At 39.4% G+C, this 21074-nt stretch overlaps 2 protein-coding genes across 8 annotated transcripts in view; both read left to right on the top strand.

The window, feature by feature from the left end:
* The window catches only part of ZC3H11A (zinc finger CCCH-type containing 11A), a 32509-nt gene extending 25073 nt beyond the window's left edge, over positions 1–7436 (top strand). For all 7 annotated transcript variants that reach the window (XM_074322048.2, XM_074322051.2, XM_074322053.2 and 4 more), the window contains 6 exons: positions 950–1453; positions 1799–1878; positions 3129–3441; positions 3922–4088; positions 4474–4541; positions 5448–7436. In XM_074322048.2, coding sequence (XP_074178149.2) covers positions 950–1453; positions 1799–1878; positions 3129–3441; positions 3922–4088; positions 4474–4541; positions 5448–5706 — 1391 coding nt within the window. In that variant the 3' untranslated portion in view covers positions 5707–7436. The remainder of the gene's footprint in view (positions 1–949; positions 1454–1798; positions 1879–3128; positions 3442–3921; positions 4089–4473; positions 4542–5447) is intronic.
* Positions 7437–16018: 8582 nt separating this feature from the next.
* Positions 16019–20815, top strand: SNRPE (small nuclear ribonucleoprotein polypeptide E). Its single transcript, XM_019711470.3, has 5 exons — positions 16019–16164; positions 16653–16679; positions 17753–17815; positions 18687–18765; positions 20575–20815. Exons 1-5 carry the CDS (start codon positions 16111–16113, stop codon positions 20628–20630), a joined length of 279 nt encoding a protein of 92 aa, XP_019567029.1. The 5' UTR covers positions 16019–16110; the 3' UTR covers positions 20631–20815.
* The last annotated feature ends 259 nt before the right edge of the window (positions 20816–21074 follow it).

Genomic DNA, 21074 nt, shown 5'->3' with positions numbered 1-21074 from the left:
AGTTAAAACTAACTGGGAAACAACAGAAATGAAACCAGTAGGGACTATTCCACGTAGAAGGACACACATATTCAGAGGTTCAGAAGGTGAGACAGAATATGGCGTGTTTAAGGTTATAAAAGGATATTTTTTGTTTACAGTCTTGCATTAAAAGCTGTTATTTAGTAATTAAATGTGTTTGTATAATCCCCAAATTCTTGTTTTTTCCACATCACTTCATTATTTCTTTCTTTAGCCCTTTAGTAATGAGAATATGCATATCTGTCACATGTGCAGCTTGATCTTTAAACAGATGTAGAATGATTAATGTATCATTAAAAATAGCTCAGTGGCCTGCCAATCTTTCCCATTTTTGTCCTTCAAATATCACTTAAATATTACTTCCTCTGTAAAGCTTCCTTTAAACAGTTCCTAGACAAAGATTGGTGTTCTTGCTCCATGCGCCTACACAGCATTATACTTACTTTCTCAAAGTTGTTGTCATTATCATACTTCATTGATTCATTATTGGTATGTTAGACTGTAAACTACGTGTGGGCAGAGATTGTGTTTTGCTTAGCGTTACATTACATTTCTAGCACAGTGTCAGCACAGTGTTTATATCTATGAGTGAGTGGAAAAATTAATTTGTTGCTATTTTTACTGGTAAGATTTATAATGATAAGTTTCTCCAACTAGTAAATGGCTTTCAGGTTCCTCAAAAATAAATTTGTGCATGGAAATCCAAATCAGAAATTTTTGCCTCCCTAAGAGTTTTCCTTGAGGGCCACTACCTGAAACATGCAGTAGTCTAAAATTGAGATGGAAACTAATGTCTTTTTGATCATTTTAATTGCCTACGTAAATGATACCACTCTATTGGACTCTGTCCTGATGCAAGAATAGAGACTGTAAGTCATTGAAAGATGAACTCCAAGTACAGTGACTTGTTTTTCCCCCATGAAAACAGAGAGAATTGCTAAAGTTGGTGAGATCCATGTAAAGACATTGGAAGAAATTCTTCTTGAAAGAGCCAGTCAAAAACGTGGAGAACTGCAAAATAAACTCAAAACAGAAGGACCTTCAAAAGTTGATGATTCTACTTCAGGAACAAGAAGCTCCTCCAGTATTCGAATCAAGACCTTCTCTGAGGTCCTGGCTGAGAAGAAACATCGGCAGCAGGAAGCAGAGAGACAAAAAAGCACAAAGGATATAACGAGTATCAAGTTAAAGACTGATAACGAAATTAAAAAAACAGTGGTTTTACCACCCCTAGTTGCCAACAAAGGACAGTCAGAGGAACCTGCAGGTAGAACAAAGTCTGTGCAGGAGGTGCGTATCAAGACACTAGAGGAAATTAAACTGGAGAAGGCACTGAGGGTGCAGCAGACTCCCGAGAGCAGCACCAGCTCCCAGTCTCAGCCTGAGGCCACCTCGGGGACAAGGCGACTTCTCCGTATCACCAAAAAATCAGGTAACAAAAGAGCTTGGTCTGTAATACCAAGTGTCCAAATAATATTTCAGAGGGCAGTGTCCCACAGGATATTCATTGGAATTCTGTGAGGGATTTTCTTTACTCAGATAACTTTTGAAAACCACTGGATTAAATGAAGGTAAGCTATTTCTGAACTGCAGCACGATATAGACCTTTGACATTTTAATGCGCATTTTGAAACTTTATGCAGACTAATGGGCTTTATGTACAATTTTATTTGTCCTATCTTAACATTATTTTCATTAAGAAAAGTTTTGTTTAACTTCATCTGTCATGAAGTCTCAGCCTAAATGAAATAATTAATGATGTGTTCGATGTGAACAGGTATAAAAGAAGAAAAGAAACTTCAAGAAGGAAGTGAAGTTGCTTCTCGGAGTAGTGTTACTAGAACAGAGGCTACAGAGGTGAGCTAAAATCCTTTTACAATTTTGTCCATGGCAAGTGAAGGCTAGATGAAAGGTGAAATGTGCTTTTTAGTATTGGCTTATAATAAATTTCTATTTAACACTTCACTGATATATTAGCTAAGTAGTCTTTCGCTATGCTTATAATTTTCTGTGGGGAGAAAAAGAATTATTTATTTTTCTGTGGGAGTTTTCTATACTTATTTGTATATCATCAGTGTTCTCTGCCCTTTTAAAGTTTTTAAGTGGTCATTAATATATTTTTTTTCTCCCTTCTTCCACCTCCCCCTCCCCCCCTCCGGTTCAAGCCGTTGTTTCTTAGTCTAGTTGTATAGGACACAGCTCCCTGGCCCATGCTGGTATTATGAGCCTTGCACTCCCCAGGCTGAGGCAGTCGGTTGGCAGCACTCGCTGGCTGTCAGCCACAGCCTGTGTGTGGCAGCACTCAGCAGCCCGCCACAGCTCTTGGCAGTTTACGCCACTCTCCAGCTAGGGGGAACTGTTGTTCACAGTCTTAGCTGTAGAGGGCGCAGCCCATGTGGGAATCGAGCCGGTGATCTCGGGCGTTAGTTAGGAGCATGGTGCTCCAGCCACCAGAGCCACCGGGCCAGCCCTGGCCATTAATATTTTTTAAACTTAAGTTTTTGTCCTGCCTTTGAGAGAATGCCAATTCATTGTACAAAACTTGGGAATTTTTATTTTTATAGAATGAGAAACTGTAATTCCACAACCTATGAGTAACCACTATTCGTTTTTTTCATGAATTTTCTTCAAGCCTTTTGGTATATACACATGTATGTGAACTTGTTTAATGTTTGACTCATGTTTAGAATGTAATTGAGAATTTACAGTGCATAATTTTGCACCATGCTTTAACTTCACCGTGTTAATAATTCTTCAAGGCATTGTTTTTACTGGACATGTAGGTTTTGTTTTACACAATTAAAATAATGAACATCTTTGTACAAAAATCTTTGTGCAAGTGTCTGATTGTTTAGAAATCATTTGTATTAGACTTAGGGTCATGATTGTGTAGCCTATAGAATTTGGGTTTTTATTGTTCCACACATTTTTAATCTTTCATCTTTAGCTTGGTGTTTTTTATTTAATATCAAATGAAGAGCAAAGGATCTTGTGTTCTGGATCATGTGACATTGCTTGATCTAGATGTTAGCCTTGTAGCTTAGTAACTGTCATACGGGTTGTTAGAGGGACTGGATTTTAACTTTGTCATTTAAATGTATCCATAGGCTTCAGATGAGACAACAGGAGTTGGCATCACTAAAATTCAAGTCAAGAGATGTGAGACCATGAGAGAAAAGCACCTACAGAAACAGACGGAGAGGGCAACCTCACAGAAGGAAAAATCAGTTTTGACACCTGTTTGGGGAGATGTAGACTCTTGCAATACCCACATAGCAGAGAAGCCAAGCATTACACGGCACCTGACAAAGCGGCTTCCCACAAAGTCGTCTCAGAAGGCAGAGGTAGAAACCTCAGGAATTGGGGACTCAATATTGAATGTGAAATGTACAGCACAGACCTTGGAAAAAAGGGGGAAAGGTGAGTGTTTTTTCTAGTGTGTTGCCTTAGGATCTCAAAATTAACAAATTTCAGTAATTCCCAGGCAACAGTTGGGTTGAATTTCATTTGCCTTGTAACCTGGTCACACAGGTGGTTAGTAACAATTCTTACAATTCTATTTAAAAAGACAAAACTAGAAGAGTTTCTTTTTCAATTTAAAATTGCTATTTAAAAATCTTTGCCTTAAACTTTTCTGTGGTGTATCTTTCCTCTGGTTTTGAAGAAGAAAAACAAGGAATAGAAGAGCAGTAACGAATTTAAGAGCCATTGAAAAGGAACCATTTGAGTATACATCTACATTATGGTCACGTGTAGTGCAGATCGCTTGTGGATCATTTTCAGTCTGGTTTTGTTTGTTTTGTTTTTAATTATTTGAAGGAATTTTTATATTCTGAGTCATTCTCCATGTAAAAGAGGAATTTTTCTAGCTATTAATCAATTATTTTCTGTTCCTTGTAGCTAAACCCAAAGTGAATGTGAAGCCATCTGTGGTTAAAGTTGTCTCCTCCCCCAAATTGGCCCCCAAACGCAAGGCAGTGGAGGTCCACCCTGCTGTCGTTGCAGCTGTGAAGCCACTTACCTCCAGCAGTGTCCTGCAGGAAAGCCCAGCTAGAAAAGCAGCTGTGGTAAGCAGCAGACCCAACTCAATGATGCTTTAGTCTATGTGTTAGGAAAGCAGGGAAAATTAACTCTCTGTTACCTCTCTATCTACATCCGTGTGTAATATTTCCTGCCATTTCGTAAACATTTTTTTGTTTAGGTTGTTACTGTATTTTACATTTATAGTTAGACATTTGTGGAGTAGTGGAAGATAGGATTTTTAAAAGCTAATTTTGGTATGTTTAAAATATTTTGCTTATTTGTACAGTCAACCTTTGGATTATTTATTCATGGATTCCCAGGCTTAAAGAATAATAGCCATGATTCTAAATAGGTGGCAAAAGAAAGTGAATATACTCAAATAAAAAAGCCTGACTCTCCCACTGAATTACCTTACTCTTACTTTTGTAGGCTGTTGTCCCACTCCTTTCTGAGGACAAATCGGTCACTGTGCCTGAGACAGAGAAACCTAGAGACAGGTAATAACCTTGCAATTTTTTTTTTATTTTTTTTTTAAGATTTTATTGGGGAAGGGGAACAGGACTTTATTGGGAAACAGTGCGTACTTCCAGGCCTTTTTTCCAAGTCATGTTGTTGTCCTTTCAATCTTAGTTGTGGAGGGTGCCGTTCAGCTTCAAGTTGTTGTCCTTTCAGTCTTAGTTGTGGAGGGCGCAGCTCAGCTCCAGGTCCAGTTACCGTTACTAGTTGCAAGGGGGCGCAGCCCACCATCCCTTGCGGGAGTCGAACCGGCAACCTTGTGGTTGAGAGGACGCGCTCCAACTGAGCCATCTGGGAGCTCAGCGGCAGCTCAGCTCAAGATGCGGTGTTCAATCTTAGTTGCAGGGGGCAGAGCCCACCATCCCTTGTGGGACTCGAGGAATTGAACTGGCAACCTTGTGGTTGAGAGCCCACTGGCCCATGTGGGAATCGAACCGGCAGCCTTCAGAGTTAGGAGCATGGAGCTCTAACTGCCTGAGCCACTGGGCTGGCCCCTTGCAATTTTTTTAAATCAAACTTTAGACCATTATTGTTTATGCTCTCTAGGGAATAACATAAACATTTACAATTTAGCCACATCTAAATAAATCTGCTAAACTTCAAATTAATTGCAATAAAACATGATGCTCAGGGTTGCTGCTCTCCTTAGGTGCCATTGTTTCTATTTTGCCTGTATTATTTAAAAAATGTTTTAAACACCCATCTGAATTCTGCTTTAAAAGGATGAAAATGCTTTATCCTAAATTAGTAAAACAATTCCTTTTGTGTGTCCTCAGAAACAACTCTTTGCTGCAAACTCTTTGTGTCCCTGAGACTAGGTGGTCCAGCCAACCAGTGACACAAGGCAGTTTTCTAATAATCTTTTGGGGGGCTTTTCTTTCTTACAGTCTTGTGCTGCCTCCAACCCAGTCTTCTTCAGATCCCTCCCCACCAGAAGTATCTGGCCCTTCCTCATCCCAAATGGCCACAAAAACTCGCCGACTCAGCTCTGCCTCAACAGGAAAGCCCCCGCTGTCGGTGGAGGATGATTTTGAGAAACTAATATGGGAGATTTCAGGAGGCAAATTAGAAGCTGAGATCGACCTGGATCCTGGGAAGGATGAAGATGACCTTCTGCTTGAGCTGTCAGAAATGATTGATAGCTGAAGGTGGTAGTGGAACATTTGGGGGGAAACTTGCCAAAACCTGGACTTAGTTTCATCTATTATAACATTTACCCAAAATGTTCATTTCTTTAGTCTAGAATTTGCCCCAAATCAGAAGTATACCTCTGAATTATCTGTTTGTGTCCTGGATTCCTTGGGGTCAGATTTTTAAAGTCCCTTTAATAACCATTTCATCCATTTGATGCCATTATTTAGCATCTTCAAGAAAAAGTTCTGTCTTAGCCCTCTCTCCACAAAAAGACTGAGAGATCCAAGTGAAGAGTGCAAGAGAACTTAGTGACTGACTCCTTGAGGTGTTTGTCAGTTTTGGCTTCTTTTCCCCTTTGTTGTATTATTTCTGTTATGTATTGTCTTAATGTGCTTAATGTTACCTGAGTTTAAAAAAGATGAAGACAGCTGCCACCATTAAGGACCAAATTCCACACTTCCACTAAACAACAACAACAAGTCCACGCAGTCTGTGTTCAATTGTGTGTCTTTTAAAAAGTATTTGGAGATTAAACTAAGCTTTAGAGAGAGCTGAGCAGCTCAGGAAGCCTGTAATCTGGACATAACTTTTTAGACCTGATTTTCATGTTTCTGCTGCTGTATAAGCCTCTGAAGAGCAATAGCTAATTTATTATTACTGTAATTTTTTAAGGCTTTAAAGTGCCTCAGGGGTCCTCTGAAACTAATTTTCTATTTCTGGGATTCCCTGGATTCTTAGTAAGAGATGGTGACATAATGATTAAGGAATTCTTTTTTTTTTTGGTATGAAAGTTGTCCCTTCTCTTATTTAATACTTGCCTCCTACTAGCATTGAATTATCACAGTGATAAAAATTGGATTAATTTTCTATTTCTGACTCTCCGAGCAAACTCCTCTTGCCCAGTATTTGTTTGGTGTTCTTTAACCACCGGGGGGGGAAATGCATTCATTCAAGCTGCCGATATTTATCTATGGACTGTAGCGGTACAGTGAACTGGACTGTGGAAGGGATTGTTTGAGACGTTCTGGGGGTGTATTGTATGCCTTCCAGTTTTCTTCATTTCTGAATTGAATTTTCTTTTCTTGATGTTGGTCTCCTTCATATCACCTCAAGGTTTAGACTGAAGGAACAAGTATGTTGGGGATAATAGTCTTGAAAGGAGACAGTGTACATAATCAAAAGGAAGAGGAAAGAAGGACTGTCCGTTTTTATATTTTGCTGTAGGTGGCCAGTTGTTTCTCACAGGGAAATCTGACCCACCTGTCATGTTGGCTCCTAAGGAACTGCTGTTGTAAGCGGCTCATCCAGAGTTGAACGTCATGTCGCCTTGTGGGGAATATGAAAAAGGAAAAAAGCCACAGGACTGCCTATTTGGTCTTGGGAAGATTTCATGATTGTGCACAAGCAAAAATGACTTGAAATTTATGTATAGACACCTCTCTACCAATCCATCTACAGCTGACTGAATGTTGTATAATAGCCCTTCTCCAAAGCAGGGGTGGAATGTTCTGGTTTCACCACAGATTTTCTACTCATTTCATTTTTGGAATCAGCTTATAGATTCCAGGTCTTGTTTGTATATAACCTTATTCTTTTGCTTTTTAAAAAATAATTTTGTTTTCATATTTAAAGCGGTTGTATTCGTCAGTGATTCATGCTCAGCATTATTTGAACCATTTGCCATTACACAAAGAGAAATACTTATTTGTGTTTTAAATAAAACTGGTGTAGGAAAGTCTTAATGTGAGTTAAGTAGTCATACGTCACTTCAGCCTAGGATCTGCCTCAGTTGAGGCCCCGTTCAGAATGTTGTTGGTCTTTCGTGCTCCAGTTTCACAGATATTATTTGGCTTTAGAAACCTCTTAGAAGGTATATTTCCAAACTTACCCACAAGTATGCTTAGTTTTAGCCACATATGCTTTAGGTAAGAATGAATATTATATGTGAGGATTTTTTTCTTACCCTGACACTTAGCCATTATCATTGTTACTCAAGTAGTGCTATTAATTTTTTTAAAAGGATTTAGAAGTGATCTCAGATGGATAACAATTTAGAATTTTCAAGCACGAAGGCATATAAAATTTTTAATTTAGGAAAGTCCAGGTTTTTTCAGTAGTGTCCCATTTTTTGTTATGGGATTACATATAAATTTGTTAGCCACCAAAGAACATAGATTTTTTTTCTTCCAAACAGTACTCCCAACAAGTTGAATCAACTTTTCACAAAAAGCAAAACATTATGTATTTAGTTTTGAGTGATGGCTTTCAATTTTAACAGAAAAGGGGCCGACATGTTTCAGAGTTTAGCCATAGCCAGAAATTTCAAGATAGTTTGTGAATCATGTATTTGTCTCAAGTAATCCCTAAAATTGTGACCTTAACCTCAAATTCCAATGGGTTTTCTCTTTCGTATGCCTGGAGCAAAATTTATTTTCATCTTGACCAATCTTTGAAACCATAGAGATGAGATTGATGTTTAATAATTATAGCTTCAGAAATAAAGGTCATTCTATGTTGATTAAAGTTTTAGGATCCTTTTCTAAAATTGGCTTCATTTTGCCAGAATATTTCTGCAATTCTTGAAAATACTTGCTTTGAATTTGTCAGGTTAGCAACAAGAACTGTGTGGTCTCCAGTTGCTACTTTAAAAAGTAACACTTTTAAACTAGCTAACATTTATTGAGTACTTAGTATGTACTCTTAAATCACATAACCATTTTGACACTAAATCTTAACACCGCATTAAAGATCACTGCTTTTTATCTTCACTGTAGTGTCAAAGTCAGTGTGTTCAGATTTAAAGTACAAGTATATTATGTGTAATTGATTTTGATTCATTGAAACTTTCAAGAGCTTTTTTCTTAAATCATCTTTAGAAGCTGCTCAATAAATCTATGCAAGTTTCTACCACCCACAGTTCTGACTGCATTAACAAGTTATTCGAACTCTGCTTCACTGTATTTGAATTTACAAAATGGTATTAGTTAAGGGCATAAGCACAAAGAATATACTCAACCATTTTCTTAATATTGTAAAGTAGGCAAAGAATAGCAATGACCCCAAATAACAGCAATCCAGGTTTTAACATATTTTTAAAAAATCAGGAAGTCACAAGATTTACTGAGTGGGCCTATTAAAGTATTTAGGTTTGGTTGGGTTTAACTGCTAAGGTATTAACTGAGTTTGAATCTATGGTGATGAGCAAAAAACAGTTTATTAAAACTTGGTATTGCTTGTCCTTGGGGGTTTTTTGCCTTTAGACTAACTGGTTTGTCCTCAGGAGTAAAGTAATGTCCTACAGAGTTAAGAATAAGGGTAAACAGCCAAGATTTCAGACAGAAAAAGGCAGAGATGGAAAAATGCTCAAAACTCCTCTTTGTTGAACAAGTAGAAACGAAATAGGAAATTGGATGGATTGAGAGCACTCAAAAAGAAATTTCAAGGGGAAGAAACAATGAAAGGAAACCTTACCCAATAGGTGGGAATGGCTAACGAGGTCACTTATTTGGGTTAGGAGCTCAAGAAGAGTGGTCAAGTCTAGACAAGCTACTGTGAGGAAATGTGGAAGAAAACAAACCTGCCACAGTATTTTTCTGCTGCCATTCCTTGAAGAGGCTCACCGCAGAGCATTAGGAATTCTAACCATGAAACACCACTGACAACTAGGGATAAACAGGAATAAGGCAAACCCCTCCCCTTGAAATACAGAGGAAAAACGAGGTGCGATCAAAACATGGTGAATGTTTAAATTTTAAATTACAGTAAAAGACACATTGCCATTAATCTCCCTCAAAATACTCCCCCTCGCTTAGAACACTCCCATTGTTCTTGCCACGTTCTGAAGCAGTTTTGGAAGTCCTTTTTCATGAGTATCTTCAGTTGCGCTGCCGTGGCTGCCTCCATGTCCTGAATCGATTCAAATCGTTTACCTTTCATGGTCATTTTGACTTTAGGGAAAAGCCAGAAGTCATACGGTGCCAGATCCAGTAAATAAGGTGATGAGGACCTTATTTATTTGACAGAAATTGCCATACCAGAAGCGATATGTGACAGAGCCTGTCCGGTGTGATAAATACAGTGAAGGCTGCTGCCGACTGAAGGCAGGGATCTTCAATATGGGAAGCTGCACGTCGAACCCTTAATAATTGTGACAAGTTCCATCTTGTTTGGTGCAGTCAGTCGGGTGTGAGCTATGGTTGAGAGATGTGTTTTAAAGTGTGCCGTAAATCATCCTCCATCAGGACGCTCCGTGTCACACATCGCTTCTGGTATACGGCAATTTCTGTCAAACAAAAACACTACGGTGTGTCCTCATCCACCTTAGTCACTGGATATGGTGCCATGCAACTCCTGGCTCTTCCCCAAAGTCAAAATGATTCAGGATATTGAGGCAGCTATGACAGTGCAACTAAAGACACTCATGAAAGAGGACTTCCAAAATTGCTTCAGGATGAGGTGAGAATGATGGGGTAAGTGTTCCAAGTGAGGGTGAGTATTTTGAGGGAGATTAATGGCAGTGTCTTTTACGGTAATAAAATTTTTAAATTTACACATTCACCGTATTGTTTGATCACACCTTGTACTTTAAAGAGGAAAGTAACAGGAGTGAAGTAGGTGCAGGTATTAAGTGGATGCTTCTATAGAGGGGATGAAAGAGAATGTGTTTGAGATGCCAGGGAAAGCTTCCTTGAAGAGCCACAGCTGGAGTTTTGTGTAGCTAAGCAAAGGAGATGATTTGAGCTGCAAAGAAGGCCAAATTTAGCAGGTAAGGTTTGTTTTTAGTGATCTCTGATCATCCTGTTAGTACTCAGTTTGCCTTGTGTCATTCTTTTGAGTTTGCTGTCAACTATTCGTGGCTAAGGTATGAACTGATTTTTTAAAAAGAAATGCAGATTTTAAATGCAAATCTGAGTCATTCTGCTTCCTAAAATCCTCCAATGACTTCCCCTTCCCTTAAAAATTAAATTCAGGTTTCAGCATAACTTGTAAGACCCTATGCTACCAGCCTCCTCTCCTGCCACTCACCCTTCATGCTTTCCACTCCAGCAAAACTTCTCGCTGTTGACTTCTCTCACACTAACCTCTCTCTAGCCCTTTGCCTTTGTTAATGTTGTCTGTCTTCTAAGTCTCTTTCTTCTCTTTTCTTTTGGCTAACTCCTTACACATTCTATGACCTCCAGGCTACCTCTCCCAACACTCTGCTTTCCCTCTCCAAATTGATTTGGTGCCTGTCCCCTAGGCATATACTCTGTTTTAAAATCGTTTACCTGTACATTTTCCTTGGCAGAGTATAAACTCATTGAGACATATATTCTTACTAACCTATATATTCTCATCACCTAGTACAGACCTGGCACATAGAAGGTATATTAGTTTGTGTGTATTAGTTTGCTAGGGCTGCCATAACAGAATACAGCAGACTGGTGGCTTAAACAACAGATGTTTATTTTTTCACAGTTCAGAAGATGAAGTTCAAGATCAAAGTGTTTGGTTTCTCCTGAGGTCTCTCTCTTTGGCTTGCATATGGCCACCTTCTCACTACCCTCACATGGTCTTTCCTCTGCATGCACAGGAATCTCTTATAAAGACACCGGTTTTAATCTCTTTTATAAAGACACCAGTTACCTTGGATTAGGGCCCACTCACATGACCTCATTTAACCTTAATTACCTCTTAAGGGCCCATCTCCAAATATAGTCATATTCTGAGGTACTGGGGGTTAGAGCTTCAACATACAAGCTTCATGGGGGAACACTTCACCCATAACAGAAGGCATTCAATAAATATTTGCTGAATAAATGAAACAGTTCTTGACCCACTTAGGGACTGTTGCTCTTTGCTGGACTGCCCCTGTCTTTTCTCATCCCCATTCTTTGGCATGCTTCTAAATCGCAGCCATTCAGCAAATTATGAGGCTTCTGGTTGAGATGGAAGGCACTGCAAGCTGAGAGGAAGGATTTTCTTCAATGTTTGGGAAGCCTGGAGGTGCCCCTTCTCAGGGTGTCTCTTTGGACCAGTAATTCTCAAGCTTATTTTGCAGATACCTTGGGAATGACATGAAAATCTCAAATTTTACAAGAACATTGATTAGTTTCAATAAAAAAAGGAAACAAATGTTTCATAGTATTTTCCACTATCAATGAATTCATTCAGTTAGTGATATATTCATTCAAAAGTTTCAAGATTCAAAATGTATATAATGGTATTCCTCCTCCCTCCTACTCCTGCCCCAGCTACCCAGTTCTCCAAAACCAACGTTATCAGTTGCTCATACACTCTTCCACAGATATTTTAGGCATATACACAGTAAGTCCTTATTTAACATCATCAATAGGGTCTGCACTTCAAGCAAGACAATGTGGAACGAAACCAATTTTACCATAAGCTAATTGATATAAACAAAAATTAAGTTCCTACGCATCTCATCAATGTTATAATGAAATGATGCTGAAAGAAATTATGTTATCTGAGTATCTGCTATATAAGCAAATATATTTCCATACAATATCATGTATAAAACACATGGTATTCTGCACCTTGTTTATTATGAATGTTTATTATGTTTTTATTCTGAATAGTTTTAAATTGTGAATTACAAATTCATTACAAATCCTGTTTCATCTATACCCATACCAACTTATCCATCCCTTTATCTGGCCCCCAAGGCTCAGACTAGGGTAAAGTAAGCAAGGTGCCTGGGCACAATTCAAGGAGGTGTTCACTCTTGGGGTTGTACTCGCAGATATGATTGTGAATCCTTAAATTTTGCTCCTTAGGCTTATCCCATTAGAGATCCAGCCCTACTGGCTCCACTAGATTATTTTGAAGTAAGTCTCAGACATATCACAGCTTGCTTTTTGTCTTACTGTATATTGGATATAATTTCATATCAGGACACAAAGAGCTTCTTCAATCTTGATTATAGTTGTCTATGGTATTACACTCTGAATATACAATAATTTAGCAAATCCCTATTGATGGACATTTAGGTTGTTTCCTGTCTTGCTATTTTAAACAATGCTGCAATTATTAAGTTATATCACACATGTAAGTTTATCTGTAGAATTAAATACCTACAAGTAGAGTTTAATAATTGACAGTACCACTATTTTTTTTATCTTTGCCAATCTAATGGGGGAAAATGCTTTCTCAGTGTGGTGTAGTTTGCATTTGTCTTATGAGTGAAGTTGGGCAACTTTTCATATGTTTGAACACCATTTGTATTTCCTTTGATGTAAATTGATTGTTCATATACACTGCCAATTTTTTGGGGGGTCTTTGTGTCAGATTAAAAATAGCTGCAAATTTTTTAACACACGTTCTGTCAAGAGGTGGGCTCTGTTTTTCTAGCCCTTGAATCTGGGGTGTGAATACATTATTAGTTCTAGGCCTGGCCTTTAAGGGTAACTTCAGCCTTGGTTTCTTAGAGCCCTGGGCCCCCATACAAGAAAGCATACTACTCCAGAGAGACCATGTGGTGAGGGCCAGGGGCTAGACAGACATGGAGAGGGTCCCAACTGAGGCCAGCCTTCCAAAAACACACACCAAAGCCTTAGATACATCTTCTGGAGCAGCAAAATCACCCAGCTGAACCTGCCCAAATTCTTGACTCACAGCATCATGAATTATAACAAAACAGTTGTTGTTTTAAACTAAGTTTTGGACTATTTCTTACACAGCAGTAGAGAATCAGAACAGCATTTTTTTTTTTTTGAGTTCTTTATATATTAGTAAAATTAGCCATTTGTTTGCTATAGTAGTGCAAATATATTTTATATAGTGCAAATATGTTTTTCCTATATTTTTTGACTTTGCTTATTATGGTGGCTTTTTAGACATGCAAAACTATAACTTTTATATAATTGAATTTATCATTTTCTTCTAAAAACAGCTATTACAATTAAGGAAAAGATAATTTTTAAGAACAAGAGATGAAATATCTATGATTAAACTAGATAAATGAGAAAAAAGAAACTAAAAAATAAAGAAAACAAAAATTTTTCTTGGGGCTGGCCCGGTGGCTCAGGCAGTTGGAGCTCCATGCTCCTAACTCTGAAGGCTGCCGGTTCAATTCCCACATGGGCCAGTGGGCTCTCAACCACAGGTTGCCAGTTCAATTCCTCGAGTCCCGCAAGGAATGGTGGGCTCCGCCCCCTGCAACTAAGATTGAACACGGCACCTTGAGCTGAGCTGCCGCTGAGCTCCCGGATGGCTCAGTTGGTTGGAGCGTGTCCTCTCAACCACAAGGTTGCCATTTCGACTCCTGCAAGGGATGGTGGGCTGCGCCCCCTGCCACTAGCAACGGCAACTGGACCTGGAGCTGAGCTGCGCCCTCCACAACTAAGACTGAAAGGACAACAACTTGAAGCTGAACAGCACCCTCCACCACTAAGATTGAAAGGACAACTTGACTTGGAAAAAAAAAAAAAAAGTCCTGGAAGTACACACTGTTCCCCAATAAAGTCCTGTTCCCCTTAAAAAAAAATAGCCATTAAAAAAAAAAAAAAAAAAAAAAAAATATATATATATATATATATATATATATATATATATATATATATATATAAAATTTCTCAAAGACTTAAAGGGAAATTTGAACAAGTAGAAAGACATCATGTATTTAGATTTTTAAAAATTAATTCTAAGGTTCTAGAGTTTAACATAACCACAGTAAAAATACCAAAAGGATTTTTTAATGAGATAAGCTAATTCTAAAGTTTATAAGAAAAATAACCAAGAATAGCTAGGAAAATTCTATTTGGTAGGACTACTTCTAGTTTATTATGAATGTTTATTACTTCTAGTCTTACCAAATAACAAAACATTGTAAATCTACAATACTTATAACAGTGATACACAAAGATCAATTGAACAAAATATGCACTGTATACATACACACACCTACATATACTTGGTATATTTATAAATGTAACATTTTAAGTTGAATGGGAAAAAAGGATTATATTTTTTTAGTAAAGATGGGAAACCGGGCAGCCATCATTTCTAAAAGCTGTATCAGTTCTAGCATACACTGGGATATATTGTAGATTAAATCTCATTAAAAGACTTCAATGTAAAAAAGCAAAATCATTTTTTAAAAAAGTAAATCACTTCTGATGCGATGTATAATCGGTCAAATCGGTCAAAATCGGTTATAGAGATCAATCCCCCAAAGTTTAGAAATCATTTCAGAAACAGGAAAATGCAAAAGCAAGGAGCTAAGCATCTCTGCATCTGAGATGGAGTAGGTATAGCAGTTCTATCCACGCTATCTTTAAATTCAGCAAATCTAACTCGAGTTTCCTCTGTGCACAACATGATACTCAGTTAGGTTTGGGGCAGGGAAATTTCTTAAAAGAAATAATTATCCCATGCATTTTCTAGCTCTCTATAGTTTAAAAATCACTTTCATATTCTTTGATCTCAACACCTTTATGAGGTGGCATTAGTATTATCCTCCTTAAACAGAAGACCTCAAGTTATGTTTCTGCCACTTGCCACTTGTCCCCTTTACACAAGTTCCTTCAACTGTGAGCGTCAGTTTCCTCACATATAGAATGGGTATTCCAATTAAATGACATTTCTGCGAGGCCGAGAGCCCATGACATAACCTAACGAATTCCAGCTTCTCCCCTTTCAACTGTGTCACCCAGGAAACGATGTTAAAACGCTCCGGCCTTAACGTGTACACACACACACTGTGCAGTACTATTTTACTGAAACTTCAGGCCAAGGAGGAAGGAATGTTTTTATTTCCGTTTTGGTGACAACTAAGCCGAGATGCAGCAAGGCTTACGAACTTCTCCTTGGTCATACACTGCAAGCGAGCTGGAGTGGAGCCCAGCAGTCAGATGTCAGGGCTTTCGCTCTAAATAGCGACGCTCTGTCGCCACCTCACAGTAACTTCCACCAAGATGAGAGTGGAATCGTTGACGGCGCAAACCACAGAGGCTGCCTTTGAATTCGCATAGGTCGTGGGTGACAGCAGCCGGCGTGAGTGTTGGGTTTGGGCTTCTTGCCGCCCTACTGTCCCGCACAGCGCTGCCATCAAGCTCAGTTCCAGGAACGCAGGCGTCACAAAAGCACTAAGCATTTCCCAGACGGGTACGCAACGGGACGACTTGGCTCTTGCGGCCGCTCAGGAAACGGAGACGCGCCGGTGCCGGCATCTCGGCCGCCTCCCTCCAGGTGGCATTGTAGGACCGACCCCCGCTCCAAAGCGCAGTCCCCTCAATTTGGCCTCCCCCGGAGGCTACAGAGCACCAAGGAAAAGCGTATCCCCGTAGCTAGAGAAGCGTTTACCAGGAGTCTCCCAGGTCGCCACGCGAGCACCGCACACTTCCGCTTCCGTTTCTTTTTCCGGAAGTAGCTCCTGAGGTAGCGTGCGGCTCAGTGTGGTCTTTGTCAGCTTCCACCATGGCGTACCGTGGCCAGGGCCAAAAAGTGCAGAAGGTGATGGTGCAGCCCATCGTATCCTACGCGTGGAGTTAGGACCCCGAGGTTCGGCTAGAAAAGGGGCGCTAAGGAGCGAACAGAGCAGGCCCGAGGGAGCGGAGTGCGGACCCGCATCCCGTGAGCCCCCGGGGCATCCGCGGCTGGGACCAGACGCGGGCCGCTGAGGCGGGAGGGGTGGGAGGGGGCTGAGGCCTCCCGCCGGGCAGTGGGCGAGGGCGGCGAGGGGTGGGCAGCGGAGGGGCTCTACCCTAATTAGACACTGAGTACCGTCGGGAGGCGTCGGCCTCGGGGGGGAGGAAGATGGCGGCGCCGGGAGCTCCGAGAGAAGGAGCGTGAGAGGGAGCTCCTCCCGGGTATTAGGTCCCTTGCTGAGTCCCTAGTTAGGCCGTGTTCGTGGTGTGGGCTCCAGACTGCGTTCCGAAGTCAGAGTGCGATGCGGGTAGGATTGACCGCTTTCAGGAAGCAGAGGCTATGCGTGTGTTTTTCCTTAACCATTGGTGCAGAACCTCATCTTCAGATACTTGCAAAACGTACGTAAGTTGTTCGTTGTTTCGTACTTTTTAAGTAAAGAGTTAATTTATTTGCTTGTTCTGTCGTCCTGTTTGATCAGTGTTCTAGAGTTAAGAGTAGATGAAATTGTGGAGATGGAGGAGTATTTGAGGGGAAGGGGTGCAAGGAAAGTTCTAACGTCATAAAATGCTATGTAGCCGTGCCAGCTGCAAGCATGTAAAGAACTGTGTGGTTACTTTGCAAGACCAAAATTAGTAATTTCAGAAAGTAATTATTGGTAGACAGGACTGGTGTTTGGGTATCGGTACTTTTGTTGGTAGTGATTATGGCCGGAACATTGGAACTGTTCCGTCTTCTCCCTACGATAAAACATTGGGAGAAAACTCCAATTAGCTTTAAACCACGTAATAAGGTGGTGGGTTTAGTACTTGGGAGAAAAATGCAGAAAAGACACTAAAGGGGGAAGGATAGGTTCAGAGCATTTAGTGGCAGCCTGCTTTCCTAGCGGGGGGGGGGGTTTTGGCAGCTGAAATTCAGAGTTGGCAGGGCAGAGTGTTTATCTCCGAAAGAAAACGTAGTTCTTGTTCTGACAAATTTTAGTGTGTGACAACACAACTGAAAAACAGATTAATCTCAAGCATTGTAATTTTTAATCACCAGAATTGAGGGTCTCTCCCTAGTTGTTAGGTGTGAGATATGGAAAACTGAGAAACTAGAGAAAGCTGTTTTAGAGCTGGATTTTGCTATAGCAGATAAGAAAGAAGCCCTGGGTCTTCAGAAATTACTACTTTGTGCTATGTCATCAATTTCCATTCTAAATGATTGAAACTAGAAGCAATAAGAAATATGATTGAGGCCCAAGACTACAGGAAGATCAAATTAGATAGTCTCAATGTAGCGTTTATTAATGAGAATGTTTCTTGGCAAGTAACTAATTTTGGTTACTAATTCTAAGATATGAGTCAAAAGGTTAAAACTCTTGGCTTTTATTTTTTAAAGTTTTTTTTCAGGAGCCATATTTTTCTGTTGTTTGACCAAAGTGATTGGATTCTGTACTTATTTTTTAACATTTCTATTTTTATGACTATTTCAGAGATCTCGGATTCAGGTGTGGCTATATGAGCAAGTGAATATGCGGATAGAGGGCTGTATCATTGTGAGTACCCAGGATATTTTATCTCAAAGCAGTTTCTTATAGAAAAAGATCTCACAAAAAATGGCCAGCCAGAGCAATGTATAAAAAAGTCAAAGACCACAACCCAAGGAAAGTTTTTCAGGGCCCACTGTCCTTGTCTCATTGTTCTACTTGATAGAGACTGGGTAATTCTTAAAATAGAGGGGAAATTAATTTTTAAAAATTATTTAAACAATGTTAATATTAAAAGGAGGTGAAAAACAAATAAAATTAGAATGGGATGAAGATTAATGGATTGTTAGTTCTGGGTTGATACCTGATAGAGCTGGGAGGGGTTAGTGAAATAAGATTTCCAGGATGGCAGAATACCCTAAATGATGTTTTAAAGAAAAATGAAATATGGCCGAAAGTATTGTTAGGATATTTTGGTATGCCTTTAGATATCATAGATTTCCTCAGTAATGTCACCGTCCCTGTTTACTAGTTGGAAAACAAGAGTGATAGTGGTGATAGTATTTTGTGAGGAACATGGGACAAGTGGTAGCAGAAGTTAATTCATATATCTACACACATATTCTACATTGGCAGGTTATAAAAGATGGGGAGAGTGGCTCTTTGTCATAGCTAATAAACTCTTGGGGAGAGTGGCTCTTTGGCATAGCTAATAAAATCTTAAGTCCAGAAGGTTCCAGAATAATTTGGAGTAAATTTTGGCTTGCTTTATTATTTAAAAAGAGGCTTGAGGTGGGAGGTGGTGGTGTAGCAGGAAGAGCAGTGAAGGGGTGAATCTCTGAAGTTAGTTGGCATTTCTGTATCTAGATAGGTATATTTATTTAGAATGGTTTGGATGTGATCTTACTTGACGATGACAGTCAATGGCTTGTTTTTCTAGGGTTTTGATGAGTATATGAACCTCGTATTAGATGATGCAGAAGAGATTCATTCTAAAACAAAGTCAAGAAAACAGCTGGGTAAGGATATAGATGGTCTTAACAGAATTTTAGAAATGTATTCACTTTATGTTAAATTTAGTTTCCCCTTGAGAAGTTATTTTGGTGGGGGGTTACACTGGTGAAATCATCCTCTGCCGCTTACTCCTTACCCCACTCCGTTTCTACTTCTGTCTCTCTACTCAGACAGCTCTCACCAAGGTCACCAAAGACTAATGGTATTAAATGTAATGGTCAATATTAGTCCTCACTTTACTGAACTCTCAACAGCATTTGGGACTGTTGGCCTCTCCTGCCTTAAAACAATTTGTTCCCTTGGCTCTGTGATACTAAGTTTTTCATTTTTAATTTCCAGTTACTCCTTTTCAGACTTTTCTTCATATATTCATTCTTTGGGACACAACCATTAAATGTTTGAATTGCTCAAGGCTTGGTTGTAGGCCCCCCGTCACTCAGTATTATTAGGCACTCAAGACTACACCTTCAGTTACCATCTATATATAGTCATGTGCCTCATAATGACATTTCAGTTAACAACAGACTGCATATACCGTAATGGTATACCATATAGCTTAGGAGTGTAGTAGGCTGTATACTGTCAAGGTTTGTGGACATGTTCTTTATGTTTGCACAACTATGAAATTGCCTAATTGACACATATCTCAGAATGTATTTCCATTGTTAAGCTGTGCGTGACTGTATTGACTCCCAAATTTGCGTCCAGCCCTATATCTCTCTGAGCCTATTCACTTGAATACTTGAATGTCTCAGTGGCTTCTCAAAAGGTAGCATACCTGAAATCAAACTCCATCTCCACGCCTCACACTTTCAGAGCCATTTTAGTGTTCCCTGCCTTACTGAATGGCACAGATACTCAGTTGACTAATTTATTTCTCTGCAACTACCTCATTCCCCTCCAGTTTGATCTGCATGCTGCAGTCATCTTTTAGAAACACCAGTCTGACCTTGTCATCCCTTTGCTTGACATCCTTCAATGGCTTCCTGCTGCTTGTAGGATAAAATCTTTAATGCATTCTGCAAGGATCTTCATGATCTGGTCTTACCGCCATCTGTTTTGTATCACTCTCTGCTTCATTTTCTGAACTTCATCCACATTTGTCTTCTTTTCAGTTCTTTGAATCTGCACATTTGCCCCACTATAAATCTTTGCATATCCTGTTCCCCGGGTCTTTAGGACTCAGATCACCTCCTCCTGGGGTTTGATTTAGTTTTGCTTGGGGTGGCGATGGGAAGAAGCAGAGTATATTGTGCTCTCTGAGTTTTTAGTGGAACATTCATTAATGGGATTCTTATATCTCTCCATAAATGCACGAGTCCCATCTTTTTTGCTCCCTAATATGCTCAGTGCCTACCATGTAGTCATAACTCCAAAACATTTGATCAATAAACATAATTTCTTAACCCAGTTAACAGAGGGTTTTCAGGATTCATGACTTCATCAAGACAAACTGAAACATTTTTGTTACAATCCCATTAACTTAGGTTTATGCAGGCATTTTGTCTTTAATTGTTTCATGTCCTGGTTCACAGCTCACTAGCACTTTTATGAGTGGTGGGCTTCAGGGTCTCTTTTCCAGGTCCTGATGATTCTCCTGAGCCTGAACTAGATGTGTCTACCTTCATTAGGTTATTGTTTAAAAAGTGCGTGCTCTCATGTTCACAGCCTTTCAACAAATGGATATTTGAAAATGTTCACATACAAGAGAAAGTATTTTCATAATTGCTTAAGAACAATTCAGAATTCTGAGGCTAAAAAGGGTTGTCTGAATGGCTATTAATAGCTTTTTTTTTTTTAATTTTGTATTGCAGGTCGGATCATGCTAAAAGGAGATAATATTACTCTGCTTCAAAGTGTCTCCAACTAGAAATGACTAACGAAGTGAGAAATTGTTGAGAAGGCAATACAGTTTGTGTTTTTAGGTCTTCTTTGTTAGGAGTATAGTTCTTAAACATTTATTCATATTGCTCCAGTTACTTTTATGTTATTACCAGATGACAATAAATGCTGAGGAATTGTTTTTATTAAAAAAATTTACATTGTTTCTTTCTACTCAGTGGCTGTTTCTACCATTAGCTGTTGATATTTTAAAAGTGTTCTGGATGGTGGCAGTTGGCCTTGGGCATTTGTTTTTCTCAGAGCCTGACCTATAGATTCTTAAGGCAAAGAGTAGGAATTTTACCTAACAGGTAAGCTTCTGAAAATTGAGTTGTAGATAAGGGGGCGGTTCACAAAATAAAGGCTATTACATTAATATGTGTAATTTTCATCAATTCTATTTCTGGATACTGGAACACTAGAGTTTGTAACT

This window comes from Rhinolophus sinicus, chromosome 11 (assembly GCF_057876585.1).
Source record: "Rhinolophus sinicus isolate RSI-liver-muscle chromosome 11, RSI-T2T, whole genome shotgun sequence".
NCBI lineage: Eukaryota > Metazoa > Chordata > Mammalia > Chiroptera > Rhinolophidae > Rhinolophus > Rhinolophus sinicus.
This window is presented reverse-complemented; position numbering and strand designations above follow the sequence as displayed.

Bases quoted from the DNA above. Each gene is read 5' to 3' on its own strand.
- SNRPE (XM_019711470.3), top strand. From the start codon at position 16,111: ATGGCGTACCGTGGCCAGGGCCAAAAAGTGCAGAAGGTGATGGTGCAG. The intron at 16,165-16,652 runs GTATCCTACGCG...CCATTGGTGCAG, and splicing joins AGGTGATGGTGCAGCCCATC to AACCTCATCTTCAGATACTT. The intron at 18,766-20,574 runs GTAAGGATATAG...TTTGTATTGCAG, and splicing joins AAAGTCAAGAAAACAGCTGG to GTCGGATCATGCTAAAAGGA.